The 16903-nt window shown below is 47.2% G+C and overlaps 1 protein-coding gene across 1 annotated transcript in view; it reads right to left on the bottom strand.

The window, feature by feature from the left end:
• SLC66A3 (solute carrier family 66 member 3) overlaps positions 1 to 13535 on the bottom strand; it is a 30560-nt gene extending 17025 nt beyond the window's left edge. The window contains exons 1-4 of the mRNA XM_077153220.1: positions 13299 to 13535; positions 6495 to 6577; positions 6345 to 6414; positions 2191 to 2248 (exon numbers count right to left, since the gene is read on the bottom strand). Coding sequence (XP_077009335.1) covers positions 2191 to 2248; positions 6345 to 6414; positions 6495 to 6577; positions 13299 to 13441 — 354 coding nt within the window. The 5' untranslated portion in view covers positions 13442 to 13535. The remainder of the gene's footprint in view (positions 1 to 2190; positions 2249 to 6344; positions 6415 to 6494; positions 6578 to 13298) is intronic.
• Between the last annotated feature and the right edge of the window lie 3368 nt (positions 13536 to 16903).

Raw genomic sequence — 16903 nt, 5'->3', positions numbered from 1 at the left:
GATGACAAGGAACCTGCTAAGATGACTAGAAAGGAATAGGTGGAAAGAAGAACAGGGAAGTGAGGTATAGTAGAAGCTGAATGAAGAAAAGTGTTTCAAGGAGGAAGGCTGGAAACATGGCATCAAATACTAGAGAGACGTCAAGTAAAATGAGGAATGAGAATTGGCTGCTGGATTTAGCAACATGAATGAAAGACATTGGTGTCGTCGATAAAAGTAACATGTTTGCTTAATATCTCCCCAACAGAATGAAAGCTCCATGAGGGGAGGACTTGTTTTGTTTTCTGCTGGGCCCACATTACCTGTAACAGTGCTGGCTCACAGTAGGCACTCAACAAATCTTCATTAAATGAACAAATCCTTAATAATAACACAATCTGGCAGGTGCAATGATAAAAATGAACACAGGATGATATAGGAAGAAAGAGGTTACTTAGACAAGTAAGAGTTGTAGAGAAAGGCAGGGGGCCTATCTCAGACAGAGGGGACAAGCTAGGGCCCACAGCCTGTTGTCAGATCCAAGGACAGGTATACTGGGATCTGGGCTCAGATGCCTTGAAAGTGGATTGGACCCAAGCAGGGAGACCTGTGGGGAAAGAGGCTATTGTGCAATCCAGGCAACCTGAACTAGACAGGTGGTAGGGATGGAGAAGAAATGCATCTGCAAACTAGTGAGAACACAAGATCAGCATGAGCCTGTGCCCATTTGGAGGTCAGGATGAGGAGCAGTCAGGAAACTTGCAAACACAGAGGGAGACACAGACCTGTTCGAGCAGGGACCACACTGTGGGGACAGGGGTGCTAAACAGAAACTCATCAGCTAGATGTCCTGCCACACGTGTCTTTCAGAAGAAAACACCACCTTTAAATTCATGAAGCAGTTTTCGTTTGGGCCATAGCCAAGGCCTAGATAGTCTTAGGAGACATATTCAACTGGAGATTATTATATTTTTCTATAAATAAGAGTCTTATAGAACACAATTGGCATGGAGAAGGGATGTTAAAGCTGTCATGAAGAATATTTTTAAGTATCTCATCCTATCTTTATGTATGTGAATTATCAAATTATCTAACCATTAAAGCACAATGTAGGACTTCTGTGGAAACACAAAGGCTTGTAAGTCTGAACTGGTACTTGCATTTGAACACAATGAAACTGTTTCTTTATAAACAGTCTATAATTCGAACTTTTCACTAATTCAAACGACACCGCTATAGAAATCTAGGATTTTACGGTGATGTATGAATTCCCAAGCCCATGCTCTTTCTCCTCTTCTTTGGCCCCACAACCCTCAGGACCAACCCTCTTGCTTCCTCTAGGCCCAGTGCTGGTCACAGTGTAGGGACACAATGAATACATCCTGGGTGAATGAACGAGAGATTATGAACCGTAACAGCACAGAGCCATGCTTGATGAAGAAATAAACAGGAACTACCACTGAGGAATATTATAACATCAATATGTGGTTACAATAGATCCCTGGTCGTGCACAGAAGAAACAAACAAAAATTGAAGCCTTTGACCTTCAGACCCAATTCCCTAACAATCCGTTAATCACAATATTCCCGGAGTAACGTTTCTTGGGGGTGAAAGTTCACTGCTGGGTAGCCTGAATCACATTCCAAACCACCAGAACCTCACTGAATCCAGAAGGGTGAAATACAACACAAAGAATCAAATCCACTTTCAAAGGAAGGGTCACTGTCAAGGTGTTCTGGGATTATAAAATTTGTCAGTGAGTATAGCAGGCTGTAACCTGTGACCATGAACTGGTTGGTTCTCCTTTTCTCACCGGGCGCAAAAGTTTGCCGCAGTCACCTTAGTGACATCTGTGGTCAGGTGCGTCCTACTCTCACTCCATGGAAGTTGTTGGCCCATAACCAAGTAACACCAAGGAGAAAAAAAATGTTTGGGGGCAAAGTCAGAAAATAATGAATATGTGGCTAACACATCATTGTTAACCCAATCCGAAACTTATCCACTTCTCTATGGTTCCCCCAAAAAGAAACTTTGCCACCTGTTTAAATAAGAAAAATGTTTTCTAATATTTGGATAGCACTGCACTTTCACTCCCTTACCCCTTAGTATAGCTCAAAAACGATCAAATATTTGAGCTATAATGGGCGATGGCATGGGGAGGAGAGAAAGGACAGGCTGCTATTTCAAAAACTTTTTCAAGAAGAACTTACCATGGCCAGATCGATGATCCATTTCTGCAGAGTGAGGACAAACCAAGAGGAAACAAATCTTATCAAGTGTTAAGGGAGACAACAGTGTGTTGCTGGCAGCTCTAATTCCCAGCCCCAAGCTCAAAGCGTTCTGTCTCCAGGAAAGAAAACAAGACCACAGAAATATAAACCAGGCCTGTAAGGGGAAAATTCTGTTAGGACTTGTTTGATTTGGAAAAAACGAAAAGTTGGGTTCAAGTGAAAACTTGCTCCAAGCAAAAGAACGAAAGCAGATTATCAAATAGAAGTACGGATATATGAATAAATCTGTGTTCGTGGACCATTCCCTAGGATTGGGAACATTTGAGACTCTTTTAACTGCCCACTTAATTCCATGACTATCTCTAATTTGATGACAAAAACCAAGCATTAAAAAAAAAAGATCCAATATTATAGAGCAAGAATGTTCTGCAAGATGGTATAGAGTGAAATTCTGTTCACTGATTTCCCCCCTTTCCCACTAGCTCCACTGCACAAAGGATGGACTGTGGTAGGCAATGCTGTGAGATGGAGAAGTGAAGCTGGGTGCTCATTCTGACCTTTTCATGATATTGCAGGAACAAAGAGCTTGGCTGGGGAAGCTGATGCATGCACAGGAGAGGCAGTGGCCAGGACAGTGTGGGGATAAAAATGCCTGGTGGCACACAGTAGGGGTCCAGTAGGTCATAGATGATAAGTGTAACATTAATTAAACGAGATTGAAACAGACAATGCCCTTTGCTAAAAGTCAGTAGAACTAAATACTAGCCAGCTGGTCACCACCAGCATGGCAACATGAGTCTGTTTTAAAAAGCGTTCTCTAATTCAATTTTAAAAACTAGTTTCTGTGGTATTTTTTGCCCAATTCTGTACCATTCACCTCATCCCATTTATTCCAAATATAAGAAATTTTATAACACTTGACTAGCTGTACAATTACTGAAATCCTAGAGATGACTTTTCAGTAGGGTTGCCATATTTAGCAAATAAAAATGCAGGGCACTCAGTTAAATATGAATTTCAGATTAATAATACACTATATTTAGTATGCTTTTACTAAAAAAATTATTCACTATTGATTTGGCAATCCCACTTATTTGTTTCCATTATTCGTCCTAATTGGCAGGAGGTTTTAAACATCTGGCCAATACTGCAGAGCTGCCTCCAGCGCCCAATAGTTACGAGATAATTCACTGATGCCACCATCACCACTCAAATGTTCCGTTCCAATCTACAGCCTCACCATGTGCCCAAAGACAAGTTGCTGCATCTTTTTCTCGCATGGGCAGCACCGGGAATCGAACCTGGATCTCCCACCTGGCAGGCGAGCACTCTGTCTCCTGAGCCACTGTGGCCTGCCCAAGTGGCTGCACTCTATTTTAAAATCATACTGCTTTTCACCCATACAGTACTCTATGTTTAAAATCCTTTAGCTAGCTGCGGCTGACTTTGAGATGCTGAAGAGAAAAACAGCTGAGTGGTCCCTCCTTTCTGCAAGGGAAACTGAAACAGGGGAACTTAAAACTCGATGAGAAAAGCAGGGAGTTAGAACTGGAGTCTGCTTCCAGCTCCCCCCTAGGAATACTGGCTCCAGAGCTTCCATTCTACGAGCAACAGCTACCGAGGCTTGACCACTCAGCTTCGCTTCTCCTGCATTGCTGGCATTTGTAGAAGGTGGGCCTGACCATGCCCATTTCACAGATGGGGCAACTGCAGCTTAGAGGGCCTAAGGTCAGGGCCCAAGGGCACACAGGTGGCAGGGGTGGAACCTGTGCTGTCCGACTCCAGGGCCAGGTGCTACCCTCAGTCCAGGCCAACAGCCTCACCATGATCAGGGACACAGGCCGTGAACTTGTGGCACCCCAACACCTTCCCCACCATGAAGATGGACATAGGAGTAAACAGCTCATTAACAGAAAGATGGATGGAAAATCCCATCCATCTTTATTTGGAGATTAAACAACACACTTCAAAATCACACATAAAATATCTAGAATAAGCAAACTCATAGAGTCAGAATCTAGAATACTGGCTACTAGGGGATGGGATGGGATAGGGAATGGGAAGTTAAGGCTTAAAATGGACCGTGTTCCCATTTGGAATGATGGGAATGTTCCGGTTATGGAAGGTGATGACGGTGGCACACATTTGAGAACACAATTAACAATGCAAATATATATCTGTGTATAATTAAAAGAGGAAGTATTAGGTTGGTAACAATAAAAATTTTAAAAAAATCCATAGAACTACACTGTATAGTGAACTCTATATTAAACCACGGACTGTGTTAATAGTACAATTGTAAAAATGTGATTTTGTCAATTATAAAAAGTGTTCTAAACCAATGCAAGGTGATAACAATAAGTTGGTTTGAAAGGATGATGTACCCTAGAAAAGCCATGTTTTGATCCTGACCCAATCTTGTGGGAGCAGATGTTTCTTTTAATCCTAATTCAACGCTGTAGGGTGTGAACTTCTGATTAGATTATTTCCAAGGAGATGTGATGTGCCCACTTGTGGGTGTGACCTTGATTAGAGGGAGATGTGAGTATACCTATTCCAGGTGCGTCTTGATTAGTTTGCTGGAATCCTTTAAGAGAGGAGACATTTTGGAGAGAAACTTCAGAGCTGGCAGAAATGACAGAAGCCTCAGAGCCTACAGAGAGAGCAGATGTAGATGCTTGGAGAACAGTTGCTTTGGAGAACAGAGATACGGAGATGCCTGGAGCCCAGCAGACGTCGCCATGAGATGTTAAGCAAGTCAGAACCTGGAGAGAGCCAAGGGAGGTCAAGAGATGAAAGCCAGCCCTGGAGAAGTAAAATGAGGACCCTCCACAGGAACAGAGGCTGAAAGCAACAGAGCCCAGGAGCAAGGGTCCAGCAGATGCCAGCCCCACGACTACCCAGCTGGCAGGTGTTCCTGACCCATCAGCCTTTCTTCTTGAGTGAAGGTGACCTCTTGATGGTACCTTAATTTGGACATTTTCACTTCCTTAGAATTGTAAACTTGTAGCTTATTAAATACGCCTTTATAAAAGCCAATCCAGTTCTGGTATATTGCATTCTGGCAGCTTGCAAACTAACACAGTGGTCTCTGGGAATCCTGTATTTTATGCATGATTGTTCTGTAAACCCACAGCTTCTCTAATTAAAAAAACAGAATGGTTAAGGCAAAACAAAACAAAACAGCACATGGGTCAGAAGAAAGATTTCAAGAGAAATGAACAAATTTCTTGAACCAAATGAAAGTGAGAATATAACTAATTAAAATTCGTGGGATGCAGCAGAAGCACTGCTTAGAGGGAAATTTATAGTACTGAATGCATAGAAAAGAACCAAAATGTAAAATCAATAATCTAAGCTTCCACCTTAGGCAACTAGAAAAAGAAGAGCAAATTAAATCCAAAGTGAGCAGAAGAAAAGAAATAATAAAAATTGGAGGAGAAAGAAAAGTCCAAACCATTTCATAGATGTTGCAGGATTAAATGGCTGCCATTTAGAAGGCTTCACAGGCCTTTTAAGGAGTGCTTAGTTCAACAAGATATTTTACGAAGTGAGGTGACATGAAAGCCTCTTCTGCATCCACGGCATGGCCTGTGAGTGGGGGCACATCTGTGCATGGCCAGGCCTCCCTACTACCCTCCTTAGCACTCACTGAGGCTTGCATTGAATGTGGTTGCCTGCAGGCCTGATTTTCACTTTTGAATCCACATCAGTAATAAGTAGTAAGCCAGCTAACACAGGGGAAGCTGCAGTGCTAAATGCCAGATATTCTCTTTCTTATTGCTTTGAATCCTTCTGGGACACTTCCAGGGAAGGAGAAATGTCTCAGATAAAAGAAAAAAGTTGGACCCTGTTGCTCTTGGCAGAGGGTTTAGCATGACCAGTCTACATTCCACTTGCCTGTGAGCAAAACACCCAATGCCCTGCCTCAGAGGGGAGGTGGCCAGGCAGGCATCTCTGGTCTGGGTAGATATATTTGCTCACATGGAATCTTGCATTCGAGTTTCTTTTTCAGTTGAACCAAAAAATAATTAAATAGAGGCTCTCTGATTAAGGTCCCCACTTAGTAATGCACGCCATTAGCAAACCACACACCCAATCCCATTTCCCATCCTCAGATTCCGAAAGGATACACAGCGAAGTAGGGTGCAGCCTGTTTCACGTTCCCATTAAAATGGAAGACACAGAGTAGGAGGATGACATCTGAAAGAGAGAGTCCCCGGGTAAGAGGGAGGAGAGGGCTGTGGGAAGGCAGGCTTGGTGTGCACGGGGGGGTCTGTTACCTTGTGCAATGAGAATGGGGTACTCCAGATAGGTCAGCAGAGGGTAGTCATAGTAACACTGGTACCTGAGAAACACCAGGAACCTGGGGAGAGGGAGGGCACACATCAACCTTCACAGACCCAATCCACGGCAATTAAGGCAGCTAAGAAGACAGATTCAATCGCGAAATCCTAGAACTGGTAACATGGGGGCCTGGAAGAGTCAAGGAAGAAGTTTTAGAACAAGAAAAATGCAGTGTGAATTTAATATTATTCATGTTTTTTTCAGCATCCCGGACTTGCTGCACATTGTGCAAGGAGCGGGGCACACAGGACCGCTAACATCAAGTCCTTCGAGAAAGGTATTTGCAAATTACTCACCCTACAGCTTCTGAGCACCAGCAGGTCGGCCCCAGCCGCTGCCTTCAGAAGTCTGCATACATGGGCAAGACTTTGAGAAACTGCTTTAAGGAAAGTTCCAGGTAAGAAGACTCCAAAGGGAGTTGCCAGGTCTGTGACGGTTTTTAAAAGCTTATCACCCACTGAGGCTCCCATCTGGACACAGGAGATGGTGTTCTGAACCTCAGTTGCATGGAGGAAGGTTCAAGGCAGCTTCTAAACGTCCTGCTCAGCCAAGGAGGGCAATGGGGAAAAGGCATGGAGAACAATCTTTTATTGAAACTCTAGCTGGGGACTAGACCACAGGCCATCTCTCCAGCTGTGTGACTCCCTTGCCATGTGCGTTTGGGCCACAAGGGACAGGAGGGAAGTGGAGGCCTAGCCTTGGGATTTTGACCAATTCTAAGTAAGTCCCTTCCTTCCCCCAGGCTAAATCAGAGCCTTCTTTCCATTCATTTGGATTTAACCAACTCTAATTTTTTAAGCAAGGAATGGGCAGTGGGAAACATGCTTTAACAAAGCGTGTCCTTTGTCAGGATGTGCCCGCACCTAGATCTTGTTTCTGACACGTGTACAGCTTTCAGCTTAGCAGGAAGTGAGAAGGGTAGGGTCAGAGGCTAGGTGGCAGGAGTGGGGTGTGGGGCTCTGACCCCTGCATCGCCCTGAGCACACGGGACCCCCAGGCCTGGGCCCACCAGTGCCTGCCCTGACCTCTCCAAGCCTCACTTGGCCAGGCCCGTGGCAAGACCAGCAGCTCTTTCCAGGGATCCTCACAGTCTCACTGGTCACAGAGAAATCCAGGGCTTCCCCCAAAGCCAGCCAGGGCATGGCAATTGGCCATCTCTTGGCTTCAGGGGACAAACAGGCGCTTCTGCCCAGCTCCTGTCCTACTGTAAGGAGCAGCCCCTTCTGGTCCAGCTGTCAGTGAGAGCCCTGGAGACGTGGGACTACACTGTCCCCTGCCCCCTTCATGGCAGCAAGGCCAGCCAGGGGTCTAGCAAGCACTGGCTGAAAGAATGAGCAAAAGCACTTTTAGAGATATAAGAAGAAAGACTAAGGAATCTTCACCATATTTAATTGTGAGCATCATCTCATATAAAAAAAACAGTATATTAAAATGCCCACCTAATAAAATAAGACGAGCAGTCATCTGATACCCAGTCATGCTAGCTTGTTCCTATCCCCTGCTTGCTCTGGGAAGTCACCTGGTTTTCCACCCAACATACTTGCCCGAGGTTTAAAAATACACCTGTGTGCACATGCACAGGTGCGCATTCAGGTTTGGTGGCCTGATAATAAGCGGCTGCGCTAGAACTTAAACGGAAGACTTCTGGGAACTTTGTCAGAGGCCAAGCACCCAACAACCTAGAAGCGAACCTGCCCTGGCACGGGGTCCCGGAAACCGCGGGGTGCACCGGTGTGAAACCAGGTCTGGCAAGTGCAGGGGGTGGAAGTGATGCCAGAACCAGGAAGCGGAGCAGCAGGGATGGCACAGGAGGTCTGGGAAGAAGGACCCATGGCCCCTTCCTCCTGGCACGGGGCAGCTGAGATGGGCTCCTCTCCTCACATTCAGAAGGGGCCGCCTGGAAACGGCATCCCGCGGAAAGTGGAGGCAGAGCCGAGGCTGAGTTACCTGCAAGTGGCCTTGGTGCCGCCAGAGCCCTGCGCAAGGATGGGTAGGAGAGGGTGGCTGCAGAAGGGGAGAGCAAACCTCCACCGCGTGCCCACATGGCACTTCTCCCAGCCCCGGCCCCCTCCCTCCCCACGAACGCGTCCTGGGACTTCTGTTGCACTAAAAATTAAAATGGTAGCAGCTGACATGGATGAAACTAGTTCCGGGTGCTCCGTTCTGCACTGCGTTTTCCCGCACGGGTCACGCTGCGCAGGTGTACCTGGCCCTTCCTCCTTTAAATCTTCCGCCTTCTAGACATCTTTAAACTCTGCTGGGGCTTTGGGAGGGAGTCTCCGTGGAGCATCTAGGGCAGTACAGTGGAGAACTCGGGCTGTGGAGCCCACCTGGGTTCACAGTCCCACTGGTCAGTTACTGAACGTCTCCGTATCCTGATGTCTCCACCTGTAAATGGGGACCACAGACCCTATCTCACGGGGCTGTTTTACCTGCCTGTGGTGGAGTGTCCTAGGCATTGCCTATTCTCATCTCTTCAAACTTCCCTTTATGGCTGGAACACAATCCTTCAGGAGACTGCTTCAGGTGCAGCGTCAGGGTCTGGTTGGCGAAGGCCTCTTTCTAGGGAACCCTTTTTCCCACCTCCCTGAAGACTTCTTCCTGGCGGCAGACCAGGGGCTCCAAAAGCAGGGAACTTCTCCTCCTCTGAGGTAATTATCTTTTCTCCCCAAAGAATGTGCTTCCCTTGAAAGCATACTTAGCACCCCATCCTCACTCCTACCTCCACCCCAGCCATGGACGCATAACAGAAGGAATTTTCTAAATTGTGAAAAGTGTCAAACATACACACCAGGCAGAGAATGCAGTATGACCAACCCCAAATACCCATCACTAGCATTAACAAATAGAATTTTGTGACATTTTGTCCTTTTCTTTGCTGAAATATTTTAAAGCAATTCCCAGGCATGCCATTCCCCCTACACACTTTGGGAGACGCCTCTAAAATACAGGCTCTTCATAATCACGTTGACCAAAGTTAAATAATTCTGTGGCATCAGAACACACTTTATGTGCAAGTTACCCAATTCTCTCAAAAATGGTTTTTTACAGTTAGTTTTCTCAAATAAGGATCCAAAGAGGCCAGGTGATGGTTGTCTTTGTGGTTCTCTGACTTCTGAGGACAAGGCAGGGCCCTCTAACAGGTGCAGTCTTTGATGGGAATATGGCGGGGTTCTTTCTGCTCTGACTATGGCTGCCACCTGCCCAAGTCTGGCTGGGGAGCCTGGCAGGCAGGCAGGACTGCACTGCCCCTGAGGCCACAGCCGGCTAACACCTAGGAGGGCTGGAGAAGGGACAGAGGCTGTTGTAGGTGAGACCAGAGGGCAGCAAGAGCCAATCCAGCATTGCACACTGGTGTTTATGGAGGCAGCAATTCGCAATGGATGGGAGGTGGCGTAAGGATACAATTACTGAGGAAAGGAAGGAGGAACTGTGGCCTACTGAGCGTCTACAAAAAGGAATGAAGTTGTGAGGCATGCAGCTAGGTGAATGACACTTAAGGATAGTATGTTGAATGAAATGGCAGAAACAAAAAGACATCATGCCTCACTCATAAGCACTAATGATAATGTACAAACTCAGAGAATTGAAGTCGTAAGCATGGATCATCAGGTTGGGGCCTAATGTAAAGGTTCCTAGACCGTAAGCTTCTACAGCAGTCATATATATTTAGGAATTGTAACTGGTATTTCTAGTTTGAGATACTGAGCTGTTTGTATATAACCTGGTTGTTCCCAGAAACTTTGGGTATTTATGTGACACCTGAGACTCAGAGTTAGAGCATTGTAGCTACGAAAGTCAGCACTACCCCACTCAGCAACTTTAAAAAGCTGAAAAAGTGATCAGACTTCAAGTAGAGCTGTGAATGAAGCTCATCTGGATAGGACCAAGGTAAATCAGAATACGGGTAAAGGATGATATGGCCCCTATTTTCAGACTTCAACTTTTGTGCTAGACCAAAGGGAGAGAGGTTTATCTGGTGCAAAATTTATATTTTGGGTACACATTATCTAATTTAACTTCTATGGTCAGTTTACTTGAACACCATAATTACATGGAATCTTGAATAGGGCATCAGACCTTGTCGGTTTGTTCAGATCAGTGTGTTACTGCAATATAACCCAGAGTAATTTGGGCAGAGAATAAAACAGTATTTGTAAAGTCCCCTTGGGGACTGGGAGAAAGTAGTAAATATTCAACTTTCCTATCTGGGGAATTCCTGATATTCTTACAAGCAATGGGGACAACCAATTCAACAGGATGAGCCCTCAATCTTGGGGCTCGCTCCTATGAAGTTTATTCTGCAAAGGACAAGCTAAGCATACTGAAAATTATGCCTAAGGGTTACTGCCAGAGAACCTTTTGTGGCTCAGATGTGGCCTCTCTCTCTCTAAGCAAACTTGGCAGGTGAACTCACGGCCCGCCCTGCTATGTGGGACATGACTCCCAGGGGTGTAAAGCTCCCTGGCAACGTGGGACCTGCTGCTGGGGGATGAGCTGGGAACCAGCATCATGGGAATGAGAAAAACTTCTTGACCCAAAGGGGGAAGAGAGAAATGAGACAAAAACTTTCAGTGGCTGAGAGATTTCAAACAGAGTCGAGAGGTTTTCCTGGAGGTTATTCTTACGCATTATCTAGATATCCCTTTTTTAGTTTATGATGCAGTGGAGTGGCTGGAGGAAAGTACCTGAAACTGTTAAATGGTGTTCCAGTAACCCTGATTCTTGAAGAGACTGTATTAACTATATAGCTTTAACAATGTGACTGTGTGATTGTGAAAACCTTATGTCTGATGCTCCTTTTATCCAGGGTATGGACAGTAAGTGAAAGAAAAATAAGCTTAAAAATAAATAAATAATAGGGAGAGATAAAGGGTAAAAATGGGATACATTGAAATACTATTGATCAATGAGAGGGAGGGGTAAGGGGTATGGGATGTATGAGTTCATTTTTCTTCTTTTTATTTCTTTTTCTGGAGTGATGCAAATGTTCTAAAGATGATCATGGTGAGGAATACACAACTTTGTGATAAAAAAAGAGAACTGAAAATACTGCCTGCATTATATGGGGTTTAGTGGATATGTTGTCACTAGAAAATAAATAACTTTGCATTGTCAAAAAAAAAAAAAAAAAGCCAATCGGGGAAGTGGAGGAGAGGAGAAGAGGTCAGAATGGAAAGAGGCAGGATTTGGGAGGCCTCAGCTCTGCCATAAGCCCCCAGGCTGGCTTCTCAATACCTCCTAAGGCTGGAGTGAGGATTCAGTGAGATAATGCGGATAACACACCGGGTGCCTGACACATTGAAAATGTGTAAGAAATGGTAAACAATGTAATAAGGGCTGTTGTTTCATGCCCAGACACAGATAAATCGCTGTGGAGGAAGTCTCAGTTCACTCCCAGCCTGTCCCCTTCTGGCGGTGGCAGGACCTCTCCACGTCTCTGTTCCCTTCCAGCTGGGCTTCCAGGAGGGGACAGCCCTGGAGCTGAGCCATTTACTGCACTCCCAGCACCTGGGCACAGAGCCCGCCCTGGACAGAGCCTGCTTCTCCCTGAACCGCGACCCTTGGGGCTCCTGCAAGGGAAGCACATCCACTGCCACAAGGGTGGGTGACGGCTAAGGTCAGCCATTAGATAAACTGACAGTTCATCACGGATTTAAGATGATCCTGCACCCTTGATCCTCTTGGTGGGTGTGCATTTTACAGCAAGGGGGTTAAAAATGATGACAATCTAAGCAGTGGAGTCGGGGTACCCGAGCTCCGGAGGCATCTGTGCTTCCCGCCGTATCTTTCCCACCCCACTGGGAACCCACGCCCTGTGCCCGCCCTCATCCCTCTCCACACATGAGCAATCCCTGCGGGTGGCTTCCTTTGCTCCCCTTTAACACACCCCCCACCCCCCGCCACCCTGCCGGCCTTTCTGGGAAAGTGCACCCCGACGCCCGGCAGCAGGGCCTCCTCGTCTGGGCGCGGCCCCTCACTTCCACACCCGAGATCTCCTTTTTCTTCTCTCCGGGCTCCTTTCTGTCCCAGGCATCGGCCATCAAGTCAACCTGTTTGCTCCTTACTGGGAGGGCGTCTGTCTAGGGCCAGCCCTCGGAGCCTCCGGGGGCGGGGGAGGGGGGATCAAGGACCACTGGGCGGCCAAGGAGCAAGGCGGGACCAGGCCTAGGGTTAGACCTGTCAACAGTGTTTTTCCACGAATTCTAGTCACTCCCACTGAGAGTCAGGTCGCCGCCCCGAGTTTCTAAGGACTGATCCTGTCCGGGAACACTCGGGTCCTCCCGGCCTGTCAGACGCCTGCCCACTCCCATGCCGGACCCGCCTCCTCTCCCCCCAGGGTCTCTCCATCCTCGGGATCCAAAGAAACCTTGCTAAAGCCAGGGCGTCTTTAGGGCGCGGTCATTTCAGAGGCGAGGACGCCGGGGCCCGAGGAGCAAGGGGCGCTTCCTACGGCAAACGGCCGTGCTCGAGGCCCGTGGGTCTGGTCCCCGGGCGGCTGTCCATTCCCTCACCTGCAGAACGGGCGAGCTCCGCCAGGCTGCGGCCCGCTGCCGGTGTGGGCGGCCCGGGGGGGGCGCGGTCTCCAGCCCCCGGCGCTTCCCGTCCCGCCCCGAGGTGCCCGGTAGCCTCCCCGCTTCCACCCGCCCGGGCTCTTCTTCCCGAGCCCCGGCGGCTCGTCCTGGCTCCTCGCACCCCTCACCCCCCGCAGGGTGCAGGAAGGGGCGCCCCAACCTCACCCGGCCAGCTCCAGAAGTAAACTCGGGAGGCTGAGGCCCCGCGCGCTTCGCGCCGCCAGGAGAGCCGCGATCTGCGGCAGCTTGAGCGCGGCGCACACGCCCAGGGTGCTCCAGTGGCAGAACCACAGCAGCGCCGCGTTCATGGCGCCGCCCGGAGCCGGAGGCGCGGGCGCGGCCGACCCGCAGCTGCGAGAAGGGGCGCCGCTCCCGCGGCCGCCGGGCTGCGCCGAGACCTTCCGCCTTCCCGGCCGCGCCCGAGCGGTCCCCCGCCCATCCTCGGGGCCGCCCGCCCCCGCCCCCCCCACCCCGTTCTCCCCGCTCCGCCCCCTCGGGCCTCCCTGCCGGGCCTGGTTCCGCTTCCCCCAGCTCTCCTCCACCCGAGCCGGGACCCCCGCCCCGCCGGCTCCCCTCGCTCCAGGATCCGCGACCCCGGGACTCCCTGACCGGAGCCCAGCCCGGCCGCAGCTGCAGGGCCTTGTCGGCGCAGCCCGGAGCCCCCGGAGCCACCCAGACCAGTCTGATGCCCCCGGCTTGGGCGGACCCGGGGAGGTAAACGGGCAGCTGTAGGGGGCTGGATAGATGATAGATGATCTTGGTGGGGTTTTCGCCCCCAAAAAGTGTTTTGTTGATATTGCTGCTTTTTTTTTTTTTTTTCCTTCTCACCAAGCATTTTAGAAATGGAAAATTTTAAGGAGGCGTGGTGATCCAACTTCGTTTATGCACTTCCTCCTCCGGCTACTGACCGTGAAAACTTTTTTCTAACCCTAAAATTATGGCCAGTAACACCGTACTGTTGTCTGATACTAGTCAGGTCAGGTTCAGGACATTTGGATGGAGAGAGCACTGTAAAATCTCTAGAAATCTTATATAATCTCTACATATTTATATTGGTAACATTGTTCCCACACAAATTTAGCCAACAGGAGGTTAGAAAATCCTTTTTAATTTCACAACACTCCCCACATAACTGCAAAATATCAAATGAACCTAGTTCCGTTTTATAAGGTGAAAAAACAAATCCTTTGTGATTTTTCAAGAGCCCCTCTGGAGAATGCCAAAGACAGTTTTAAATGAAAGAGTACATTTTAGGGTTTGATTATGAGAAGGCAAAATGTCAAAACCTGTCAGGAGAGTTGAACACTTGCCTTAATAGGATCACAGGTCACTGATAAATAATAGTTGGTTACCTATTAACCAAAATGACAATAAAAAAATTTTAAAAGTGCAAGAAGAGAACAAATCAGTAGGCAGGGCAAGATGGCCAAGTAGTGAGGTGTGAAGCTTAGTCCTCTAGAGCAGCTAGTAAATAGTCAGGAACTGCCTAGAACAACTGTTTGGGGCACACCTGCTACCAGACACACATTTGCATATCTGGAACAGATACAAGGATGAGATCACAACACAGAACTGTAAGTAAAATACCCCCCCTCCAACTGCAGAGGCTGGCGCCCCTCCCCCATTGACACACCCAGCTGTGTTGGAGACACTTGCTGTGCTGGTTTGAAAGTATTATGTACCCCAGAAAAGCCATGTTTTAATCCTGAGTCAATCCTGTGGAGGTAACTGTTTCTTTGAATCCTGATTCAGTAATGTAGATTGGAATCTTTTGATTAGATTATCTCCATGGAGATGTGACACACCCAATTGTGGGTGTTAACTTTTGATTAGATGGAGATGTGACTCCACCCATTCCAGGTGGGTCTTGATTTGTTTACTAGAATCCTTTAAAAGAGGAAACATTTTGGAGAAATGCCAGGAATGACAGAGCTGACAGAAACTTCAGAGCTGAGCTGACACAGACGCTGACACTTGGTAAACAGAGACACAGATGTTTGGAGATGCTTGCAGTCCAGTAGACATCGCCATAAGATGTTAAGCAAGCCAGATCCTGGGGAGAGCCAAGGAAAGCCAAAAGATGAAATCCAGCCCTGGAGAAACAAAGTGAGGAGCCCCCACAGGAACACTGGCTGAAAGCATCAGAGCCCAGGAGCAAGGGACCAGCAAGGGACAAGCATGCCTCTCCAGTTGACAGAGCTGTTCAGACACATTGGCCTTTCTTGAATTAAGGTATCCTTCCCTGGATGCCTTAGTTTGGACATTCTCATAGGCTTAGAACTGTAAACTTGCAATTTATTAAACTCCCCTTTTTAAAAGCTTTTCCAGTTGTGATATGACGCATTCCAGCAGAATCCAAACTAATAGACTTGACCATTGGAAAAAGTAGGAGTTTCTACTAGGAGTAAGGGAAAGTAGCTCAATTAAATTCCAATTGTGGTATAAATTAACAAATTTAGACTGCTGAGAATAAACTGTGAGCACAGATAAACCCAGAGAAAGAGAGAAAGTAACCCTGATGTCTCTCCTGGCAAAGGACACTGGGCTGATGAAGGAAAAAAAGAAAGAAAGAAAGAAAACAGATGTTTGTAGAATCCGCCAAACTCAGAATACTAGAAAAATTCTGTGCCTCCCAAAAAGGGTCATATAGAGCCAGATATGAACTTTGGCCGATCCCCTCTTGACTAGCAAAGGGGATCTGGACTGACTCTGAAAAGGGATTCTATTTTATTTTTTTTCTCTCTCTTTTTTCTTCTTTTAAGTTACTTAAAGTAGTTCATTAGTCTCAGGCATTTCTAATTGTCAGCACTTCCCCAGGCAAGGGTGGAATTAAGGCCTGTCAGAGAGACAAAGCAACAAGACAAATGAAGGAGATAATTCTCTAAAGGGTGTTTTTTCCCCAAGAAAAAGGTGGGTGGGGCCTGTGCTGTTTTGAATCTGTGGTGTACCCCAGAAAAGCCATGCCCTTTAATCCTCATTCAGTATTGCTGGGTGGGAGCTTTCTGATTGTTCCCATGGAGATTTGACCCATCCAATTGTGGGTGGTAACTTTTGATTAGATGGATTCCATGGAGACGTGTCTTCACCCACTCAAGGTGGATTGTTTACTTGAGCCCTTTAAGAGGGAACCATTTTGGAAAGAGTGCCCCCATAGCATGAGACTTTTGGAGATGAAAAAAGAAAACGCCCCTGGGGGTGCTTCATGAACAAGGCTGGAGAGAAAGCTAGCAGGCATCACCACGTGCCCTGCCAGCTGAGAGAGAAACCCTGAATGTCATTGGCCTTTTTAAACCAAGGAACCTTAACTGAATGCCTTAGATTGGACATTTCCATATCCTTGCTTTAACTGAGACATTTTCACAGTTTTAGAACTGTAACCTAGCAACTTAATTAATTCCCCCTTTTAAAAGCCATTCTGTTTGTGATATATCACATTCTGGCAGCTAGCAAACTGCAACACATCCTATACAAAAATTGACTCATATTGGATCAAACACCTAAATATAAGAACCAGTTACCATAAAGCTCCTAAAAGAAAATGTATGGAAATATTTTCAAGACCTAGTAATAGGACCTAGCTTCCTAAACTTTATACCCAATCACAAGCAACAAAAGAAAAAATAGATAAATGGGAACAAATAAGGTATCAGTGGCTGAGAGAGTTCAAATAGAGTCAAGAGGCTACCCTGAAGGTCACTCTTATGCATGCTTCAGTTGGATATTGCTACCTATCACAACTTGCCAAATCCCAGCCAAAACTATTCCTGCCA

The sequence above is a fragment of the Tamandua tetradactyla genome, chromosome 3 (assembly GCF_023851605.1).
Source record: "Tamandua tetradactyla isolate mTamTet1 chromosome 3, mTamTet1.pri, whole genome shotgun sequence".
Taxonomy (NCBI): Eukaryota; Metazoa; Chordata; class Mammalia; order Pilosa; family Myrmecophagidae; genus Tamandua; species Tamandua tetradactyla.
Note: the sequence above shows the minus strand (reverse complement) of the source record. Positions and strands in the feature narration are given on the sequence as shown.